The 24,267-nt window shown below is 37.2% G+C and overlaps 1 protein-coding gene across 3 annotated transcripts in view; it reads left to right on the top strand.

The window, feature by feature from the left end:
• The window catches only part of LOC128223984 (ecotropic viral integration site 5 ortholog-like), a 47,687-nt gene that overhangs the window by 17,825 nt on the left and 5,595 nt on the right, over positions 1-24,267 (top strand). For all 3 annotated transcript variants that reach the window (XM_052933543.1, XM_052933545.1, XM_052933544.1), the window contains 14 exons: positions 177-328; positions 3,237-3,322; positions 3,976-4,200; positions 4,398-4,472; positions 5,692-5,817; positions 6,206-6,349; positions 6,648-6,835; positions 19,248-19,308; positions 20,709-20,762; positions 21,421-21,591; positions 22,070-22,225; positions 22,467-22,613; positions 22,768-22,944; positions 24,027-24,173. In XM_052933543.1, the coding sequence (XP_052789503.1) occupies positions 177-328; positions 3,237-3,322; positions 3,976-4,200; positions 4,398-4,472; positions 5,692-5,817; positions 6,206-6,349; positions 6,648-6,835; positions 19,248-19,308; positions 20,709-20,762; positions 21,421-21,591; positions 22,070-22,225; positions 22,467-22,613; positions 22,768-22,944; positions 24,027-24,173 (1,909 nt within the window). The remainder of the gene's footprint in view (positions 1-176; positions 329-3,236; positions 3,323-3,975; positions 4,201-4,397; positions 4,473-5,691; positions 5,818-6,205; positions 6,350-6,647; positions 6,836-19,247; positions 19,309-20,708; positions 20,763-21,420; positions 21,592-22,069; positions 22,226-22,466; positions 22,614-22,767; positions 22,945-24,026; positions 24,174-24,267) is intronic.

Here is a 24,267-nt window from a genome sequence, read left to right on the forward strand (position 1 = left end):
TTCAGGTGAAAACTTGTTTCTGTTTTGCTAGTCATGTGTTTTCTGTTGGCTATGCTTTGAATTTCCAGGTTCGGCATGTTGCTCTGTCACACAGTTTTCACAATTTTAGGTTGCTCTCAAAATATGAATTATTTATTTTCATATGCCAAGGTTTTATTCTTTTAAAACTATTCCAGGTTGCTGGAGGCAGACAAGAGGGCTTGTCTTACACCAACTCACTCTAGAGAGGGGTCATCTACAGGGAACCTGTCCAGTGATGGTCACTCTAGGAAAGGGTCAAGCACAAGTCAGATATCACTGACCTCCAGCCAACAGGAGGAGGACACAGGTATACTGGCAACAGTTCACTTTAGGGCTGGGTTCATTTTAATCTCTATGTTCAGTGATGGTCACTCCAGGAAGGGTTAGCCACTGCAGGGCTGGCTTCATTTAAGCCCTCTGTCCAGTGATGGTCACTCAAGGAAAGGTTGGCCACTGCAGGGCTGGCTCCATTGCAACCCTCTGTCCAGTGATGGTCACTCAAGGAAAGGTTGTCCACTGCAGGGCTGGCTCCATTGCAACCCTCTGTCCAGTGATGGTCACTCAAGGAAAGGTTGTCCACTGCAGGGCTGGCTCCATTGCAACCCTCTGTTCAGTGATGGTCACTCAAGGAAAGGTTGGCCCCTGCAGGGCTGGCTCCATTGCAACCCTCTGTCCAGTGATGGTCACTCAAGGAAAGGTTGGCCCCTGCAGGGCTGGCTCCATTGCAACCCTCTGTCGAGTGATGGTCACTCAAGGAAAGGTTGGCCCCTGCAGGGCTGGCTCCATTGCAACCCTCTGTCCAGTGATGGTCACTCAAGGAAAGGTTGTCCACTGCAGGGCTGGCTCCATTGCAACCCTCTGTCCAGTGATGGTCACTCCAGAAAGGGTTGTTCACTGCAGGGCTGGCTCCATTGCAACCCTCTGTCCAGTGATGGTCACTCAAGGAAAGGTTGTCCACTGCAGGGCTGGCTCCATTGCAACCCTCTGTCCAGTGATGGTCACTCAAGGAAAGGTTGTCCACTGCAGGGCTGGCTCCATTGCAACCCTCTGTCCAGTGATGGTCACTCAAGGAAAGGTTGGCCCCTGCAGGGCTGGCTCCATTGCAACTCTCTGTCCAGTGATGGTCACTCAAGGAAAGGTTGGCCCCTGCAGGGCTGGCTCCATTGCAACCCTCTGTCCAGTGATGGTCACTCAAGGAAAGGTTGTCCACTGCAGGGCTGGCTCCATTGCAACTCTCTGTTCAGTGATGGTCACTCAAGGAAAGGTTGGCCCCTGCAGGGCTGGCTCCATTGCAACCCTCTGTCCAGTGATGGTCACTCAAGGAAAGGTTGGCCCCTGCAGGGCTGGCTCCATTGCAACCCTCTGTCCAGTGATGGTCACTCAAGGAAAGGTTGTCCACTGCAGGGCTGGCTCCATTGCAACCCTCTGTTCAGTGATGGTCACTCAAGGAAAGGTTGGCCCCTGCAGGGCTGGCTCCATTGCAACCCTCTGTCCAGTGATGGTCACTCAAGGAAAGGTTGTCCACTGCAGGGCTGGCTCCATTGCAACCCTCTGTTCAGTGATGGTCACTCCAGAAAGGGTTGTTCACTGCAGGGCTGGCTCCATTGCAACCCTCTGTCCAGTGATGGTCACTCAAGGAAAGGTTGTCCACTGCAGGGCTGGCTCCATTGCAACCCTCTGTTCAGTGATGGTCACTCAAGGAAAGGTTGGCCCCTGCAGGGCTGGCTCCATTGCAACCCTCTGTCCAGTGATGGTCACTCAAGGAAAGGTTGGCCCCTGCAGGGCTGGCTCCATTGCAACCCTCTGTCCAGTGATGGTCACTCAAGGAAAGGTTGTCCACTGCAGGGCTGGCTCCATTGCAACCCTCTGTTCAGTGATGGTCACTCAAGGAAAGGTTGGCCCCTGCAGGGCTGGCTCCATTGCAACCCTCTGTCCAGTGATGGTCACTCAAGGAAAGGTTGTCCACTGCAGGGCTGGCTCCATTGCAACCCTCTGTTCAGTGATGGTCACTCAAGGAAAGGTTGGCCCCTGCAGGGCTGGCTCCATTGCAACTCTCTGTCCAGTGATGGTCACTCAAGGAAAGGTTGGCCCCTGCAGGGCTGGCTCCATTGCAACTCTCTGTCCAGTGATGGTCACTCCAGAAAGGGTTGTCCACTGCAGGGCTGGCTTTATTGCAACCCTCTGTTCAGTGATGGTCACTCAAGGAAAGGTTGGCCACTGCAGGGCTGGCTCCATTGCAACCCTCTGTCCAGTGATGGTCACTCAAGGAAAGGTTGTCCACTGCAGGGCTGGCTCCATTGCAACCCTCTGTTCAGTGATGGTCACTCAAGGAAAGGTTGGTCCCTGCAGGGCTGGCTCCATTGCAACCCTCTGTCCAGTGATGGTCACTCAAGGAAAGGTTGTCCACTGCAGGGCTGGCTCCATTGCAACCCTCTGTTCAGTGATGGTCACTCAAGGAAAGGTTGGCCCCTGCAGGGCTGGCTCCATTGCAACCCTCTGTCCAGTGATGGTCACTCAAGGAAAGGTTGGCCGCTGCAGGGCTGGCTCCATTGCAACCCTCTGTCCAGTGATGGTCACTCAAGGAAAGGTTGTCCACTGCAGGGCTGGCTCCATTGCAACCCTCTGTCCAGTGATGGTCACTCAAGGAAAGGTTGGCCCCTGCAGGGCTGGCTCCATTGCAACTCTCTGTCCAGTGATGGTCACTCAAGGAAAGGTTGTCCACTGCAGGGCTGGCTCCATTGCAACCCTCTGTCCAGTGATGGTCACTCCAGAAAGGGTTGTTCACTGCAGGGCTGGCTCCATTGCAACCCTCTGTCCAGTGATGGTCACTCCAAGAAGGGTTGGTCACTGCAGGGCTGGCTCCATTGTAATACCCCTGTCCAGTGATGGTCACTCCAGTTATGGTCAAACATCATTGACCTTGGACCTACCTTTGGACCGATGAATTGTCACTCTAGCATATTGCTTGCTTGACTGTTTGTTCCAGAAATGCTCTATTCAGCTGTAAGCAACCTAAGAGTTGGGTGGGGATGCATTGAAGTTTAAATGACAATAGAGTTCCACAAAAAGAATTGTTAAACACATTTATTAAGAGACATAATTACACAGTCTTTTAAAAACACCCTTCCCACACCCCTCACTAACATGAGGTTATCAACAGTATGCTTAGTTTAACATCACCATTGTGTCACTGATGTGCTACATTCTATTTTCAGGGAAATCCCAGAGTAACTTGTGGGAGATCTGGGGAAAACTAGTCAATGATTGGGCCAGTGCTAAAAAGAAACCCACTTTCATCAAGGTAAGCAAACTAGTGTCATGGGTGTCTTTGTTAAATTTAAACACACTGAATCGAAATCATGACTGCATCAATACATACAATAGTTTGTTTGCATCTCCTTTAAAAAAATTAAAGAGAAAATTTGACAAATGGGCAGATCAGTCTGTGTAGATTTAACGGTGTGCAGATCAGACAGCACAAAGGGGTTAAAAAGTAGCTATGGCAGTACCAATTTGATTCCATGTTTAGTGAGTGTCGGGTTTCAATTTGAAAACCTGACCCACTTGGTATGAATCAACACTATTACTGCGCCATAGAAAAAATCCCAAGTATTCTCTTTACAACAAATGCCCATCACACCAGATTTTACAAATGGAAATCATGAAGCATCAAATTACACATATCAAGTATATAAATTTAAAAATTGAATTTTTCCTGTTTATGATCTATTTTCTGACTCATGTCATTGTAACTCTTATTATAAAGCTCTAGAAAATCATTTCCTTTGCTTTATTCCCACGCCTGATGACAAACCAATTTGTTCACATATGCACACAAGCATGATCATTTACAGGTACAAAATAAGTTTCTTAAGTTTAAATCTCCCAACTTGACAGCCTGTATCAGATCAGCACGAATCTAAAACATAAAATGATTTCCCTTGTATATAACAGCAACTAGTCAGGAAGGGTATCCCCCACCCGTTCCGTGGGTTGGCATGGCAACTGATGCTGGATGTGAACAACTCTCCCATGAAGGAAATGTACGTTGAGTACCTGAAACAGAAATCCCCGAGCGAGAAGATGATACGCCGAGATATCGCGCGCACATTCCCTGAACATGATTTCTTCAAGGAGAAAGATGGCCTTGGTCAGGAGAGCCTTTTCCACGTTATGAAAGTATGGAAGTGTAATAGAAGACATATTAAAAGTCACTTCTGCTACAGATATTAATCGTTATATTTATAATTATCATTTGCAAATCCTATGGATTAAATGTTTTGTCTTGCATATAAACAGTTGTTGGCTGTCATACTGAATGATATTTATATTATAATGATTATCAAAGATTGTTTACCTATTGTGTGTATTTGCAGGCATACTCTCTCCATGACCGTGAGGTGGGATACTGCCAGGGTAGTGGCTTCATTGTTGGCCTATTGTTGATGCAGGTGAGTTCAGCTCAAGGTTTTATTATTTCAAATTTTGACTGTACATTATTTTAGGTCTAAGCCAGACTATCCATGGGCATCAGCAAATTGGAAAAAAAACAACACAACTATCTAAAGATTTGAAATAACAAAGAAAAGTAGAAAAAGAGGTAAAAAAAAATGTTTAGATAAGCAGCAGGTTCCTGCGACCTCTGAATTGATAGTCGAGGTCTTGACAACAGGACCACTTGAGCATTGATATGATACAGATGTTAAATTTCACTCAATTCAGGATGATTTTGAAATTTATCAACATGTTTTAAAAGTAAAGTGAGCATGGTTTAAACAAAGTTTTGTCAACTGGTTGTCGCTTATCAGGCAAAGCTACCTTGGTCTTTTTGGTAATGTTTTGTGACCAAAGCCTGTATTGTTATGTTGGAGTAACCTTAGCCTAATTTCTAATGCGTTTACAATGTAATTCTAGTCTCATTTCTAATGCGTTTACAATGTAATTCTAGTCTCATTTCTAATGCGTTTACAATGTAATTCTAGTCTCATTTCTAATGCGTTTACAATGTAACCTTAGCCTAATTTCTAATGCGTTTACAATGTAACCTTAGTCTAATTTCTGATGTGTTTACAACGTGACCTTAGTCTCATTTCTGATGTGTTTACAACGTAACCTTAGTCTCATTTCTGATGTGTTTACAACATAACCTTAGTCTCATTTCTGATGTGTTTACAACGTAACCTTAGTCTCATTTCTGATGTGTTTACAACGTAACCTTAGTCTCATCTCTGATGTGTTTACAACGCAACCTTAGTCTCATTTCTGATGTGTTTACACTGTAACCTAAGTCTAATTTCTAAGTTTAATTTCTAATGTGTTTACAAGGTAACCTAAGTTTAATTTCTGATGTGTTTCCAAGGTAACCTTAGTCTCATTTCTGAATTGTTTCCAAGGTAACCTTAGTCTCATTTCTGAATTGTTTACAAGGTAACCTTAGTCTCATTTCTGAATTGTTTCCAAGGTAACCTTAGTCTCATTTCTGAATTGTTTACAACGTAACCTTAGTCTCATTTCTGAATTGTTTCCAAGGTAACCTAAGTTTAATTTCTGATGTGTTTCCAAGGTAACCTTAGTCTCATTTCTGAATTGTTTCCAAGGTAACCTTAGTCTCATTTCTGAATTGTTTACAACGTAACCTTAGTCTTATTTCTGATGTGTTTACACTTCTAGATTCCGGAGGAGGAGGCGTTTGCCGTGTTGGTGAAACTAATGCAGGAATTTCGGCTCCGGGAACTGTTCACCCCAAGTATGGCGGAACTGGGTGTCTGTATGTACAAGCTGGAGTGCCTTATACAGGTATGTATACATGGAATATCAACATGTGCTAGATCAATCTTAGTCCACTATAAATAGAGGGAGTTTTTCTAAAATTGAGAGCCTGTGAGAGTTTTATTAAGTTTAGCAAGCAAGTTTAATTAATTTTGTAATAATATATTGTAATAAATTTTTTATCTAATGACTTTGATGTAATGTGATTTTCTATTGATGTCATAAATACTGTCACACTTTCTTAAAGGTCAAGATTATCTCATGTTGATAACCAGTGACTATACATTGTGTATGTTTAAAATACCTCAAAATCATAAATAGTTGACAATTTAGGTGGTGTTTTTTTATTTCCATACTACAATACTGTGTTTTGATAGTGAATGTCAATTTAGTTTGTTTTAATATCTTTTATCAGGAGCTGTTGCCTGACTTGTACACCCACTTCCAGACCCAGAGTGTCCACACATCCATGTATGCGTCGCCATGGTTTCTTACTCTGTTTACCACTGTCGTTCCACTGTCTGTCGCTTGCCGAGTTATGGATCTATTCATATCTGAGGTAAGTTGGCTGTTTTCACAAGTTCATGTACACGTCACCATGGTTTCGTATTCTGTTTATTACTGTCATTCCACTGTCTTTGTATTGAATGACCACAAATGTGATATTCTATTGATATCATAAATACTCATTTAGTTAAAACCGAAATACATAAAACATTGCCATAAAGCTCACAAATTTACAATGTTATTCATTTATTTTGTCACATCAAGAGTCAATACAAAAGTAAATATTGTGTATTTATCTCCCTGTAGATGTTTTCACAGGGTGATTTATCTCCCTGTGCTTGTTTCTGCAGGGTATGGACATGGTGTTTCGCCTAGCCATCGCCATTCTGCAGTGCAGCCAGCATGAGCTACTCTCCATGGATATGGAAGCAATGCTGGTGTTCTTCCAGAAGGAGATTGCTGTCAAATTTGAGCGTGATGAGGACACAATATTCAACATGGCCTACGCCCTCAAATATAGTGCCAAAAAACTAAAGAGGTGAGTGATTGGAGATTGTCATATAGTTGCTTGATTGTGTAATTATTAAGAGTTGGGCCATAATAAATGAATAATTTACTTTTTGTTTCCCTGATCCACCCCAGAAAATAAGCCTGAAAGAATTTTAGCCTCTCTGGTGGTCATATTATTTTTTTTTCCGTTTTTCGATAAATAATTAAGATTTTGTGAAGTAAACAGTTAAAGCCTTTCTGTCAAATGTGTGTAGGAAGAAGTCAAACAACTAAATTGGGGCCTTAAGTATAATATAAGGTAAATGGTTGGTTGTAACAGTGACTTGTAATAGAGCCAGATTATTTTAATATGTAGATGTTGGAAATAGTATGTTTTGTAAAAGGTGACTGTTTAATCTTTAGTAAAGGTCTTAAACTTCTCTAAGCTTCTAAGCAACTTTCATTGACTAACCATGTGACATATCCAGTCTATAGTGAAAGAAAAAGTATATGTTGGAAAAGATGAGTTGTATTTGTCCCAAAAGTTAATTAAGTAGCTACAGAGCTTCCAAAATACAACAATTTTCCGGTCTGGAACTATTTGACTTTGCCGGACTAATTTACGTAACAGAAAATGGCTGAAAAATCGGTCCAAAAATTGATAATTTTATTCATTTTTGGTCCAATACTCAATAGAGTCAGTAAAAAGGTTAAAAATTGTAACACACAAACAGTGTTTGTCATATTCACACATCCCCAAATACCAGGAGACATCCTTAAGGGCAATAATGTCTGTGTTTTTATAACATCACATAGATGTCACAATCACCATCCCTTTCTCATGTAAACAATCTCATGTAAACAATTGTTACACTTTTGCTACTAAGAGTAAGAGTCATAATCATTATAGTATTATTTCAAATGTCATAAAATTCCAAATTAATTAATCTAGTAGTGCCCTAATTCTAAAGGATAATAATCAGTAAGGTTAGGTATAATAGACTAGGTCAATTCTGGACCAACGGAATCTCCTCACCGGCCCGGAATTGTTTGGAAGTCTTTGGAATTTCGGTTTGTTATAAAAGACTGGCTGAACCAGACCATTTCTGTTCAAATCACAAATACTCATTTCTGTTCTATAGGTATAATATTTATTAATCATTTTTATTTTGAAATCTTTGTATCAACTCACAATATATTTTATTATATCATGTTATAAAAGGTTTTAACAATTACAACAAGCAACAATTAACAGCTTATTATTATTTCATACATAATAAATAAGTAACATATAAATCTTGATGATGTTTGTATAGACAATATATTCACTAAAAAGAAACACATTCAGTGAAAGGTAATTGAAATGTAGCTGAAATCAATGTACATGTCAAAGAATATGAAATTACACATTTAGCGCAAATTACTTTGGTTTATTTCACTGAACAACGACGTTAAAAATAGTAATTATTGTTTGAATTTATCTCTTTTGTTCATTACTAAAGTTTTGTGATCATTAGCTGAAACAGATGTTTGGTCATTTGTAATTAGTAAACACGAAACAGACGACAATTAATTGTTGCATAACGCTAAAATGTTTTGTTTCCAAATTGCATTTAATTTATAACTGCGCTTCACAACACAATACCTGTTTCCATATTTCAATGCACCTTCCAGATAGGCCAGTCTTTTATACCTGTCTTTCTTTTCCGGACTGGTACGAGATTTCCCATGGTCCGGAATGTGTCCGGTCCAGCCAGTTTTTATTCATCCAACCATCAGCAACAAGCTTGATTAACTGCAGATACTGAGGCTGACCGCTGAGTGTGAGGCTTATGTCATTTTATGGAAGTATTCTGAATAAATCGTTGTCCTTGTGTACAACTTCGATGGGCTCAGACTGATTGAGATTTCAAACTTTTAGAAGCCATGTTACAATATCATTTTGAATTGTAGGAATGGCAATTGCTTTAGAGATAAGAGATGCGAAGACATTAAAATAAGGGAGACTATCCATATTTCCTAGAGTTGTCAGATTCTGAGTTATTTCCCCTTGGTGTAGTATTTATTATGGCAGAAATTAAACTGTCCAAAACATGTAATCACAACACCATTAAGATGTAAAGATATCAAAGCAGCTTATAAATAATAATCCCCTGTATGAAGCCAGCTACAGAATGGTACCGTAGATGGATGTTATACTTACCCCACTGAGCGAACCCGCCCAAACCTGGGGCTCAGATTATTTTACACCATCACAGATCGGGTTTCTTGTAAGCTGATACAGCTCTAAGCTTTCCTTTAATGGCCAATTAAGCAAAGTGCTGAGATGCGAAAATTGAATTTTCACATGCTTCAACTTGGTGAATACTTGCTAGTTAAATAAGGTGCTTTGTTTTATTGGAAATAAACAAATACATTAAAAAAACTGAATAACTTCTATATTGTATGTTGAAAGTTGAAATTGATTGTTCATTAAGTCATGTATCTTCCATCATCAATTAAGGCTTAAAATCATGCAAGTATTGTTGGCAAACTGAAAGTAAGGCAGAGCTTAATATTCTAAATATTGAAAGTAGTGTTATGTTAGTGTTTTCTTTCCCGATTGATAAACCATGTTTGCTCATTTTATGATGTATATCAGCTGATTAGCTCTAGGGTTTATTACTTTTCATGGATAACAAATACATTCAAGATTCAATGTTAAAAGTTTGTTCAAAATTCTTAAGTGAACACATGTTTTCATGTAATTGTCGGAAATGCAAGTAAATTTGTGAACCACATGCTGTGTATTGGCATTTTATAAAACTGATATCGATATGCATATTTTTTTATTATCCCACACTTGGTGAATGTTTTCATTCATTTGGAAAACTTCTTTCTCAGCAACAAAAACATCGAAGTGCATTAAGTCCCATTCATAGAATCTGTGTTATTGCTTTGTATTGAAGTTGAATGGAGATGATCTTAAATGAATGAAATAGTTCAAAAGGCATAATAGGGTGGATCTAAATGACTTAAAACTGAGACTGATTTGGTTTGCTTCATTAAGTTAGGTTAAATTCTACTTAAAATGTAAGTTTCTCATGACATTGTGACCCATATGTGTTTTTGTGACATTGTTGGTATTGGTTCTAACATACCGGATTAATTAACAAAATAGTTTTGAATAATTTAGCCATACTGTCATAAAGAACATTGACCATAGTCAAGTATATTGGAAAACTGGATATGCTTTACCAAGGCCTAAGTCTGGAAATGTTTTTCCAAGCTGATGATCTGGGAATGGTTTACCAAGCCCAGGATCTGGAAATGGTTTGCCAAGCCCCCCAGGATCTGGAAATGTTCTACCAAACCCATGATCTGGAAATGGTTTACTAAGCTTAGGATCTGGAAATGGTTTGTTAAGCCCAATATCTGGAGATGGTTTACAAAGACCAGGATCTGGGAATGCATGGTTTGCTAAGCCCAGGATCTGGAAATGGTTTATCAAACCCCGGATCTGGAAATGGTTTATCAAGCCCAGGATCTGGAAATGGTTTATCAAGCCCAGGATCTGGAAATGTTTTAACAATCCCTGAAATGGTTAACCAAGCCAAGTAGGATTGATTTTTTTAAATTTTGAACAAAATATTAATGAAATGTTATAACAATCAGCCTGATTGTATAACGCATAGAAAGGACGTGTAATTAATTTGGTGATGTTTCAAATATAAATGTTGGATTTGAGCATAGGCGAGGTATGCCAGTACTAATGATATTTGTGTTACATTTCACTATTGTTAAGTTTGTTTTCCCAATAGGAGTGCTAGGTTGCTGAAGGTCACACACCACTAAATTAGGGTGATAACCTGACATAATGTCCAATACTTTGTTTACCATTGTATTTGTGTACATCTAATGATGTGGTTTTCTGTTTGTGAAAGAATGTTTACTTATAAGGCCTGTGGCTTATTAGGGTTGGTGTTGATATCAACCTTAGGGAAAAAAAATCCCAAATTTTCTATAGGAAAAAATATTTCTAAATCTGGTACAAATTTTGTAATGGCACAATGTTAGGATAATTCTAGTGATAACAAGATATGGTAAGGAAATACTCAAATATATAGGTTATTAGGTAGAAATACAATAATTAAATGAAAGCTTTAAAAGTGATCTTAGATATTATTATATTTTTCTGCTGCTGACTGTTTATGCAGGTATGTTTATAATATTGCAGGTTTCTTCCAGAAACCTGTGCATGTGTATGTAATTGAACAGAAAATTAGGAATCAGAAATCAAAAAAAATATTTACTTTTGCAATTAATAGCATCAATGGTGCATTTTGTTATTAAATACTGCAATTAATAGGTTTTATGTATAGCTAGCAGGTTTCACACAGGCCTTGGAAAAGGCCTTGAATTTGAAAGCTACCATTAAAAACTCTTTTGTAAGTGTTCTGTACAAAGTATGTATAAGATATTGCCAATTTTAAAAGAAAATGATACAAGATCAGAAAATAAGATCAATATTAGGCAGAAGATGTTTTTGGGATTATTCCGCCTGCTCATTTTCTTCCTGCTATCTTGTCTTTAAAAGCAGCCCTTAACAAAATACCCAATATGTTTGCATGTGGACAATTTCATCTTTTGTCCCCACTCTTTGTGCTGTTTTCTGCTGCTACATCATAATGCTCTCCCTTTAATATTGCTCTTCAGTAAAGGAGGTTAAAAGGCTATTTGTGGTCTTCATTCAAAGAGCATCTTTTGTGACAAAAAGTGATACTTTAATGTAAATAAACATGCTTGCCTGAGTTTAGATGTATATACTGACTTTTGAAGTTACGTTGATTAGTTAATTTATTGTGAAGAAGTTTATTGTGATTATTGAATGGAAATATTGATACAATCTTCACAAATGGAGTGTCAGGTGTATACCAAGTAATTTTGATGGACTGTTGGGACATTGATTGTGTTACTTTATTGTATTACAAAGCGTGGAGTTTTGTTGCCAAATAATGGATGTGTTTTTATCAGTGTAGAAAATGTTAGAAATTTAAGCTATTTGGCTAAAATAAGGTTTGTGGTTTTGATGTAGGTATTTTGCTTGCATATTGAAATAAGGTAGTGTAACTTTACTTTATGGTAATGATGAAAGAAAAGCTAGTTGATGGACTTAAATATCTAAATTCACCAATGCAGTACTTATGGAAACTTTGGGATTCACTTAGTTTGTTTCTTCGCTTGACAGTGCTTAGGTGCTCGGATGTGCAAAAAACGGAATTCCAAAACTGTATTAAATGCTGCAAGTAGACTGTGCATTATATTTCTATTTCAATATTCAGTCAAGTTACATGTGTAGATTGAATTGAGATTATTTAAGTATATTGGACAAATGTTAATTAATTCAGTGTCACAACAGTGTCAAATTGTATGTATTGTAGGCGTGGAGGTGTAAATGTTGAAACTAGGTAAATGTTGATTTTTATCACACAAGCGACCACTTGATTTCATTCTAGCCTATTTGTTATAATTAAATAGTCAGGGAGGTTATTTTACTGTTGACTGCATTTGATTTGACATGACATCAGTGGCCCTGAGGTAGTAATGATTTCTACCTTATATTACATGGGATGAAAGGCCACATTACGAGGGATGGTGAATTATAGCCTTAATTGTGGTCCATTAAGGCAGGACTGATAATGGTCACAAAATTAGTCACTGACTGAGGAATGTTCTTGAAGGTTTCGAAGGCAGGATGATGGTAAAAAAATAAGCCACTACTAGTATGATGGGTTGAGGAATGGTCTTGATGAGGGTTCCGAAAGGCACGATGATGGTAAAAAAATAAGTCACTACTAGTTTGTTGGTCTGAGTAATGTTCTTTATGAGGGTTCCAAAAGGCAGGGTGATCAGGTTGCAAAATAAGTCCTCAGGGTTGATGCCCGGTATGATGGGTTGATGAATAGTTAGCAGTCTTGATGATGATCCAGAAAAGCTTTCTGGAAGTGGTATTTTACTACAGTAAGATGGAATGGTGAATTACAACCTTGGTGATTGGTCCGAAGAGGCTGTACCACAAGTTAGAAGAGAAGATGTAAGAGTAATTGTGTTGATGGACCAGAATGGCAAGATGATGGTACTAGCTGTTAGTAAGATGGAATGATGAAGTAGTTTCGCTGATGGACCTTTCCGATGGTGATTGTAGCTGTTAGTAAGATGGAATGATGAAGTAGTTTCGCTGATGGACCTTTCTGATGATGGTTGTAGCTGTTAGTAAGATGGGATGATGAATGCTTTGTCCCACAGGGGCACACCTCTGTCACAATCTTGCATGGGCTACATTTGTTGTCCACCTGTTTGTAGGATGTTGTTGACATTCTGGGCTAATTATAATACTATGAAATTACGGTAATTAGTGTGTTGGTATCGCACATCAAGTTTGCATTAAGATGAGGTATATATGCATACATTTATAAATTTAGGTTAAAGTATGCAACAGTGTGGACTAAATTTTCAGTTTTGTGCTCTAGTCCCATATTTGGCTTTTTGTTTTTCCTGCTCAAAGTGGATTAAGTTGAAACAAATAGAAACTGCATTATTTTAAAAAGCACTGACAAACTTTTATTGTTATGGATTGTCCTGACAAAAAAACCTGAGTCTTTAACTCGATTTTCTTCCAAGGGATCCACATTTCCAACTGTGTGTGCATCCCTGGGACCCCTAACTTTTGTTCATTATATTGGAACACTTTGAAATTACTTTTTGTCAACAATGAGAGTAAATTTAAAGACCCACATTTAAGTGAAATTTCCTTGGGGAAAACCTGGTTGTGATCATTGTAGGTACATTAAAATTCTTAGTTTCATAACACTGATAGATTCTCATGATTAAGTCAATGGTAGGGTTACAATTGTTGTCCTATGAATAAATTAGTCTGTCAGATCAAACTTCTGATGTTCTGTCATTAGCTACCTCTTGGCAACGTTTTAATGGAGATACTTCGCAATGTTTTAAAAACCTTGTTCATGCAGATATTTGTGTTTTTTCAGGTATTTAATTTGTTCATTGGACACTGAAATAATTAAGTTTTCATTATATCATGAATAATTTCATCAGCAAGCTAACTTAGCTTTGAAGTTTGGAAATACCTTCATAACATAAAAAACCAAAATGATATTTTGGGGCGTAACATTTTGGACATGAACTTCCACTTTAATGAACTCTCTTTTGATCTCTCTAATGTTTCTCAAGTATATTTTAATAAAACATGAAAATTACACATTTATTTTCTCATAATGTCAAAACAAACCCCTTCACATTGTTCATAAAGATTGATATTACAAAGGTGCCCCATTGAAATTTTGAAGTATCAGAGGGCTTACTTCTGATTTTAAATATTTGTATGGCAGATTTATGTATGAATTTTAAACTAGATATCGGCACGCCATGACCTTTAACGTGCTGATAGCAGGTGTCAAGTGTCAATAATCCCCTATTTGGTCAGCTAGTTCGCCAAATTCCAACAGTGTTGGTCAGATAAAGTGTAACATGGATATTCTGTACTGTGCCTAAGTTCTTTGGGATTAAATACATTTTGGACCACAATTTTGTAATTATGATAAGTGTGTTTTTATTATTTATTTGATTTAATATAGTATTCAGTGGTACCAATTCCGGATTAATCCAGAACTTAGGATTAAGAGCTTATAAATTCAGACTATGATACAGTTGTATTGATTGTTATTAGCTCAGACATTTGCATCAAAACAGATACTGAGGAAATATCTAATGTAATGACTGTGAATGACTTTGGAAACAATATCGAAAGTCTGCCCTATTACCATGCTTTGGACATGTTAGATTACCCCAGAGTTTTTGAATTGCAAAGTGACAAATTACTGATTCAAATTTGTTCTTTTTTAAGCCTGTTCTCAACACTTTAAGGGAGGGTGGGGCGAAATGGTTATATATAGATTTCTCTTGTCTGAATTACATGAACAATTGTTGAACATTGTCTGAAATTGCAAACGTTAAGATGAAAATTAATGATAGTGTTGTATTGAATCGGGTATAAATGAAAAAAGTTAGGTGTGCTTGTCAAAAGTGTTTTGTAGATATTAGGTTCAATGACTTTAATCATAAAGATACTTCAGTTTTGGACACTTGAAATTTAGGGGCTTATAATCGCCACTTTGTTGAACGATCTGGAATGTAAATAGATGCCTAAGCAATGTTTAAATTACTTAAATCTTCCAAAATATTCTAGTGGATATTGTGTATTTAAGTTCATTTTGATTTAGTTATGTGATTTTTGACATCATTTTCAGTTTTTGCTAAATTGTGTGACATTTTAGTATTCAGATATCATAACATTGTGGGCCAACTCTAAATTTCTCATTGATTTTGGGTTTTAATATGATTTATGTGTATTTGATTGAATTTCACTATTGTACCCATGTTTGTTTATGACTCCCTTCGTTTAAGGCGTTTTATGGGTAATTCATGAATGGTTTCTTTATATGGAAAATCCCAAAATATTGGATAGCATTCCGAAATGCATTATTTATGATCATTGTTAGCAATAACCATCTGTTTGTATTGAGGCTTTATGCAGAAAATACCAAAAAAGTTGTAGAAGATAAGTTAATTTGAATAATTCATGGTATCATTTGAATTCTTCATGTTTAAGAAGTAAAAATGAAGACTGTGACATGCCGGTCAGACGTGAAATATAACCTGAGGATATGATAGTATGATATAGGTATGACAATAATGATATGGTAGATCATAATTATTATCTTTTCATCCACCTGTATCATATATTTGTTTGAAGACATAAACATGCTGATGTTGATGTGACAATATAAGGCAGACCTTTCGTAAGATATTTGATTTATGAAGTTTAGTATTTTGATTACTTTGGTACTGTATACCTTTACGATAGTCGAAGCTGGCCGGCTTAAATAAAGGTTAACAAAATATGACAATATTACTTAGAACAAGCTTGCAAGCCCTCAAGCCTGCAAGCCCTCAAGTCCTCAAGCCTGCAAGCCCTCAAGCCCACATGCCCTTTATTGCTTATATGCTTAACAAGCTCGCTCAATTTTTTTATTTTATTAAGCAGGGCTAAATTTTTAAATTTTTGATTCCTGAACAAGAAGTAGGGCATGTTCATCTAAATGTCCACTTTCATTGATTAGCTGCCTTTATCACGGTTATTTTTTTACAATCTTGTTAAAACAATGCTTATCAAAACTTTCCAAAATTAAGATAACTACCCTTTGGCGGTTTATTTAATATCAGTTACCCAAACTGTTTAACATTTTTACCGGGGCATCAATGAAAAGAGATTTATCATTTCCCTATTAAGATGTTTGGATAAGCAGGTCGGAGACAGATATTCGCTGGGTTGTATAATTTGTTTAGGGCTTTATTACAATATACCAGCCTCAAGTATAATATAACCAGGTCATTCATGCGAAAAACTCCCCTGTCATCTCACGCCCCTGTCGTCTTGTTATAAGCATTTTGGTACTGTATAATTTGTATGAAAATGATATTCCAAATATAAATTTTTATTATGGCCTGGTCGTTTGAGATGGTGTAAACTAAGTAGCATAATATTATAGTGTTCTTTAACCGCGGCATGTACGAAATATGGGAATTATTTTGAAAATATGAGTATTATTTATGATCAAACAGCTGTGTCTTTGAAGTATTGTAGGGATATATAAGGAATATTGATGTAATGTGGGGGAAACAGGCAAACTATGCTGTTCAGGAATGGGATTAAAGGTTTAATGGACAGAAAATGATGAAATTTGTGACAGCTGTCGATGTATGAAGTGTGTGTCAGGATGTTTGGGAAATATTTCCACTTTTTTTATGAAGAAAATATGTGATATAATTATTAATCATAAGAACTGAAGTCATTCCTCTATGTGTATGTTGAAATTGATTTCCTGCATGCAAATTTTCCTAGATTGTTACCTAAGCTAGCTTGTGCCTTTATTTTATTCCAGCTATTTTGTATGCATATTAATGAAGTGCAGATATACAAGGACAGATTTCTTCCCTATCATTGATCAGTCAAGGATGAGTTATACTGACTTTATGGAGAAAATTTGTATCATTTGTTTCAAGCTTGTTTCTTTTTATCTTCGGATTTAATTGGATGTTGCAGCCTGGATAGGTGTTGTTGTTCTGGGGTAATGAGTCAATGAGTAGTATTAATTCACTTATTTTCTTTGCTTTGTGAATCAGTAACCCAGGTAAATAGCAACTTGTTAGCTACATGAAAACAGACATTATGGAATGGAGTTAAATGCTTTAAAAGCAGCACTTGATATTTGGGAGTGTACGCTTTGCTAGACAGTTAAGGTGACTGCATTTGGACATGTCTTCGAATAATTTATGTGAAGACAATATATGAATTCATTAAATATGTATCACTTTCTGAAAGAGTGACTGAAAATACTAAAAACGTTGGACAGTTTAAAACTAAAAATTGTATCTGACATTGGTAAAGTGATCTGACATATCTGCCAAATGGCGGAGATAGGAAGTGTATGTTACCATAGCAACAGAGTGTGCCTAGCAACCGTGACAACCAATGGATTTTGTGGACTTTGGGGACGATGACGACCAGTGTCAGTACAATCCTAGTTTCACCAGCAAGGATGAGTAAGTGATCAAAATGTAGAAAATACGACAAACAATTTAGAATTTCATATGTAATAAAAGAAATTATTTGTTTTACCGCTGCTATAAATTACAGTTGCATGATACAAATTACTGAAACTGGGTAAAAATGTGTTCAGGAACCACAAAAGCGTGTCATCATAAAATGGTTTTAAACCATGAAATAGTTGATCACTATTCTAGTATAAAATTAAAATGCTGTGAAATCTGAAGGTAGTCATTAAATCGAATTTACAGGTGGAGAATGATCTTGGGTAGAGCAGGACTATAGAATGTTTATGATGTTAATATGGTGCCATAAAATGTCAATAGCTTAGCCTAACATGTTTGGCTCTGGGTCACTGTAGGGACTAGAAGAGTTGGCCAAAGGTTGATGCACCCAGTGTCCTGTTTTTGGTTGCACCATTCTGCCAGGGTTTTAGCTTAAAGGATATGGAAGGGTGCTGACAGTGTCATTTTTTGGTAGCACCCTTCTTACAATGTACCTCCTGAAGACCAGTGTCGGACACCCTTCTCAGCCTTCATAGCATTAAATGCCTATATATAGACTGTCAACAATTTATAACTTTGAATATCATGACGAATAGAAAACAAACTTGACACGTATAGCAGTTGAAACCTAATATCATTTTAATAAAACACAACTTCTTATGTTTTCTGTCAAATTCATAATGTTCAAATTTTTCACAGCATGATACAGTGTGCCCTTTTCTACCCTTAGGCTCCCTGCTCATGTTCTGCAGCACCCTACCCTTATTGAAATCTGGCTTAAACCCCTTAATGTCCTAAGACTTGCCTAAGATACTTAAGCTACTGTATCTATTTTGAGACTTTCTTCTGCTCTATATTCTACGATAGCATGAATACTGAATCACGCCATCCTGGTTCTAGTGCAAATTCATGTTTGGATGCATGTTGCAGTCCGCTATTGATTCCGTCCGTGATCTTATCCAGATTATTATGGAAATATTTAAATTCAAGGAGTTTATGCATGTATCTGATGGCTGTGACGTTGATTTTTGTTTTAAAATTGAAATAGGCACTTCCGACATGCCATTCATGCTTTTGACTTTTTTTTGTTGTTCATAGATTAAAGCTTAAAATCAATCAGTATAATTGCTGTGTGTTTCCTTTGATCATATTAGTTAGGACCCTGTCATTACCATTACAAAGACTTGACATTGGATAAATGTATCTGATAAACGTTTAACTTAAAACCATTGACTCTTAACCCTGATTGAATTTAAATGTGTCTTCCTTCCCAAACTGTTATTCAACTGTGATCGAGGACGATTTCAAGGATCAATGGTTTGAACTTCGATGAGATTTATTGGCGCCCAACTATTTAAGCCAACAAACTCACTTCCAAGTCATACGGTTCAATGACAAAGCTATTGAAAGGTTCTAATCAAGAATTGTGTCAACTTTTGCAAAGGGTTGGCGGGTGGAGTCTTATTTGCCAATGTGTTAATATGGTAGAAAAATGATGCATATATTACAGCAAAATGCACCATTTCAGACAAAAAATAATCATATATTTCTGGGGGGGGGGTGGACCCCTAAAAACCCTTAATACGGTTACAACCTATTTTGTCGTTGACTAGGGAAGGGGTACTTGATACCGTTCTCTGGTTGCCCAGTTTTATTATTCAGCAATTTGAAATTTTCATATTCTATCAGAAAGGTTTCCGGATTGATCAGGATCAAAAACAAAGGAGAGTGTGAATGATTGATGGGAACATATTGCATGTCACAATGATGAATATTTTGTCTATTTTCAGATTAGAGAAAGAATACACAGCCCTTAAAAGCAAAGAGAACGAGGATCAAATCGAACTACGGGTAGGTATATATTTCTGTTGGGCGAGGATATGGTTATTACAAGGGAATCATAATATAGTTATTGATCACTGTAGGCAAGTCAATGTGACACGGTGGATTTCGGACATCATTAGCTTGTCGGTTTTGAGAGTTGTTGGTGTCTTTTTCTGAGTCGGCAGCGGTGTGCACAAATATCAATCTTGGTCATACCTCAAAAATGTTAGATATTCCAATGATTTACATGTTTTAACAGTTTAGCAGGACCCATAACTCTGTTTAGTAATTGTTGAGTTATACACCCTTTTTGACTGAAAATAGCAGACAAGCATCAGTCGTTTGCTTCGCAGGGCTCTTGTTATGGTGAAAGTTACCACTTAATTGGTAAAATTGTTGCTTGTGAATCAAAATTACTTTAATTTAAATTCCTTACTCATTAATAGTTGAAGCCACAACAATCATCACCTTTAATTCTATCTGGTCATTATTGATGGAATGCATGGGCCCTTGTACCCCCGGCCTGTAATCAGACCCTGCCCAGACTGCCAATTAAGGCAATGGGCAACGTGATAATCATCAAGACAGATGTAAGGTCTTGTCTGTTGCACAACGAGGGCGAGACGCAGTTTGAATGTTAGACCGATGACTCAGGGACAGGAACACCAGTCTGAATCAATAGACTGGTTCATGGAAATTAATATTTCAGTGCAAATTTACCACATCAGAAATATGTATAGATGATGTTGTTTGTATAAGCTTCCAGTTAATGATCCTTTCAATGTCTAAAAAGCATGGGTCCGGGCTGAAATTCTCATACTTAATTTCTTTCGTATTTGGACATTTTTTCAGCTTTGATGAAGCAAATTATTTTATTGGACATGTATTAACAAACTTTCGAGTTAAAACAATCTAAAAATGTGCACAAACTATTTCTGATTCCAATGCAGTCCGTAAACAAATAAATTTCTCGGTATTGAAAACAGCCCTCTAAACTTGTGAATTCATACAAAGCGTTCTTTTATTATTTATTATCCAATAATCCAGGTAATAATATCCTTTAAGAACAGTGGTACAGAGTACAGCAGTAAAATCAATGTGTATCTCTCTATGGTTAAACTGCAGTGAATCATCCTGTCACCTGTATTATGACTTGGAAATGATTGTGTCCAACTTTCATAATTGATAATTGATATCTTTTGACTTTTCCTTTCAATTCAGGACATTTTATTATACATGGAGGTTAGATTTTTTCTTTTAAAGCTTGTTGACTTTTCTGTACATATTCCTTGTTACCAAACTATGTCAGTTTTGCAAATAAGGGCAGTGGTTGTGTTATCTATTTTGGAAGAATTGATATTTTCCACTTTTCTTTGATCATTGTTAGGATTCTTTTCATGTTGTTAATGAATTGTTTATGATTTCAGAGATTACGGACAGAAAATCGACTACTGAGACAGAGAATAGGCAACCTAGAAAAGGTAATAGGTCTTAATTTGTTGTTGTAGTTGTTGTTGAGAATAGCTGTTTTACCTATCATAATCGACAAAGAGAACTGTTACGAAAAAGATACATAAAATTAGTTTTGCTCTGTATTATTTAAACTAGCGCTGACAGGGAGGTGACTTGTCCACGGATGCCCGAATTTCTGCAGATCCAATGCTTCCAGAGACCAAAAAAAACTGAACTGGTTGCTTGGGGTTACTTTATTTGTTGTTAGTATTGACACTGAAGTTTGCTTCCAATTTGAGTCAGGAAAGCCCTCAAAAAAGCTTCTTTAAAGCCAGTTTTGCTTCTGTGACAGGATGCTTTGGTCTAAAGCGAGCCCCAAACTCCTCGCAAAAAAAGTTTAAGGTCAATCACATCCCTGTACTTAGCCCAAGGTGGACATAATTCATTCTATTTTAAATGTCACTTTTGCTCTGAGCCCTCTGTATGTATTCTATGAATCAAAAAGGCATGCTGACTATCTTTAAAAATTGCTTACATGATCTAAACTAATGCTACATGTTGGTATTTTTCGAAGGTGACAAATTTAGTTAAGTTTATATTATTTTTTTAAAGCTTTATTGTGTTGAAAGCTGATAAATTATAGAATCTTGCTTGAGTGACTTATTTCCATGTTCTTGTATATTACAGGAGTCTGCGTCTCTGGCTGACCGACTGATTCAGTATCAACTTACGCGAGCCCAGGAGGCGGAGGATACTTACGCCCTTAAGAATGAGCTCTCCCTAACTAAACAGAAGTACAACACCTCACTGAAACAGCTGAAAGAGGCTGAGTCGTTGCTCGGAGACATCAAGGAAAGGGTGAGTGGAATGAATAAATTGCCCAAAATGTAAGGAGGTCAAGATTAAGTTTCAATCACCATAGAGAATAATACGTTATTGGTTTTGTTAAAATAACATGTCTGTCCATGAAACTTTTAAGAGTTTTACAGATTTGAAAGTTAACAATGATCCAGTTAACAACATTGTAAACTTCATCAATGTTCTGAAATATCAGTCCATTGAGCTTTTCTGTCTGACCAACTGGATAAAAACTGATGAGTGTTTGCGTCAGCATGCCTTGCTCCTGTATAAATAAAACTGCATGTGAAATAAGAGCGATGTGAACTTAGATCAGGCGTTGTATGAATATAAATTATTAAAGGCTGAAATCCACTGTGCATAACCACTGGATGAAGGTGAGGCCCAAATGGCGGCCAAGGGTTTGCAAGAGGAGCTGATTTATGTGAGGCCCCAACAGAGTACCCAAATATAACACAATACATCTATTATATTCCAGACTGACAGTATCCACTCTGCATCTTCGCTGGACGAAGGTGAGGCCCAGATGGTGGTCCAGGGTTTACAAGAGGAGCTGATAACTGTGCGGTTGCGGGAGGCAGAAAATAGCACCGTAGTGAAGAACCTCCGCAATAAGATAGAAGAACTGCAGCAGGTGGGTGGGGAAATGAGTGGTAGTTGGGATGTATAATACTGTTATAAATAAATATCTTATGGCATGGCATTTCAGCCATAGAACATATGATTCTTTACTTTTGAAAACGTAAGAGTTACGAATGATAATCACAATGTGTCATTTTCCACTTTAATAAAAGTATTTTTCAAACTATGTTTACAATTTAAACTGAAGTTCATCGCCATTTACTTTTATTAGAACACATGTGGCATACTTTCAGATTAACCATCAGCTACAGAGGGCTCCCAGTAACGATGTGCAATGTCTGCAGGAGGAATTGATCGCTGTTAAACTCAGAGAGGCGGAGGCGAACTTGTCCCTTAGAGAGATGAGACAAGCTATAGCTGACCTGGAGACTAACTGGCAGGTAGGTTACATACCACTGATATGTAGAGGTTACACTTAACTTAGAGATAGCTGCTACATGCAAAATGATTGCCTTTAACTAAATGGTGGTAGCTTCATAAATTTCCTTTCAATTACCTCTGTCTTATAACCGTATATTCTCCAAACTATTTCAGCGTCACCTGTCTAACCAGGACCCAGCTAGCTCTCCAAGGGACAGGAGCAGTAAGGGGGAGTTAAAGACTGACCTGAAGAAGACACAGGAGGACTTGATGACGGCTAAATTGAAGGAGGCTAGTGCTCTGTCCGCATTAAAAGATGCCAAACAGAAAATCATGGAGCTTGAGACTTCGGTAAGGAAACAATCTTGTTTGTTTTCTCTTATTTTTTTGGTGTTGCTATTGAAGCAAAGCAGACACAGGGATGACTTTGTTTCGCAGCATCAGTCTTTCATTTTTCCATAAATTTTGGAGTCAGTAAGTGAAGATCATGGTTCACAGAAATCTAGTTTTAATGCTTTAGTTGTCTATCAAATTTTAATTTCTGTTTGTTACTGATCTGAATTGGATTAACATGACACCAATTGAGGAAGATTTGTGATATCCTCTACAAATCAATACCACACTCTGACATTGTAACGTGCCAGTAAGAATGATTAATATAATGTTGTAAAATCTCAAATATATAAAACCTACATTCTTATGGACTTTGATTTTGTAGATTTGTCAAATAAGATAAACTTTTAAATTTGAGTTGATGGCCATAATTCAATTTTAATGTCATGTCAAATATGTATCATTTATTTTTAACGCTCATTTATTCTTTGTATCTGTGAAACTTCATTTATTGAAAATTCATTTATTGTATCGAGAAGATGATAGAGGTTTGTGTGTGTTTGCATATATACAATCATGATATATTGACAGGGTACCTATCGTGTAAGTATAAGCCATAACCTTCAGTCTTATATGCTATTAAGATTATAAGAAGTCAGAGATCTTTTTCTTTGTCAAGCCCAATCTTATCCACAGCACTTGACATAATGTACATGTAGTCTGTATTTTGAGGTGTGAAAGCGAAAAGGTTGTAACTGACATTAGATACAGAAGCAGGTAGAACCTTTTACCTTTTACTCCTTCATTTCTAGATTCGACCCTGAAAGCAACTTTCCATGCTGCTTGAATATAATGTTCACTTCCTTCCAATCAGTCCTGTGCATCACATTTGCAATACTCCCCATACGATACTTTTATTATGCCTTGTTAATTTGGCCATTTATAAGTAAGCAAGTCTACTTGCTTTAATTTGCAAGTTTTTATATCAGCCATTTTGTTGTCGTTTCGGTCCAAACAAAATATAATGGTGTGTATTTACATTAACATTTGTATTAATTTTCATGGACATTTGGTAAACATCTCTTTTACTTGTTTTCCAGAACCAGATCTGTACGAACCAGATTAAGAGGATGGACGAGGAAAACAAGCGTCTGAAGACCGAGATGGAGGGAAAATCCAAGCAGCTGGATGATGCAGATCGGCAAATCAAAAATCTCCTCAGAAAAATGGACGACCTGGAGTCTAAGGTTAGAATTGAATAAATGAAACCATTGATTCGTTTTCATATCTGCTCTAAAGTTTAACTAATTTTTTTTACCTTTATTGTTGGTCTGAGCAAGA

Source organism: Mya arenaria, chromosome 17 (genome assembly GCF_026914265.1).
Source record: "Mya arenaria isolate MELC-2E11 chromosome 17, ASM2691426v1".
NCBI classification, from domain to species: domain Eukaryota; kingdom Metazoa; phylum Mollusca; class Bivalvia; order Myida; family Myidae; genus Mya; species Mya arenaria.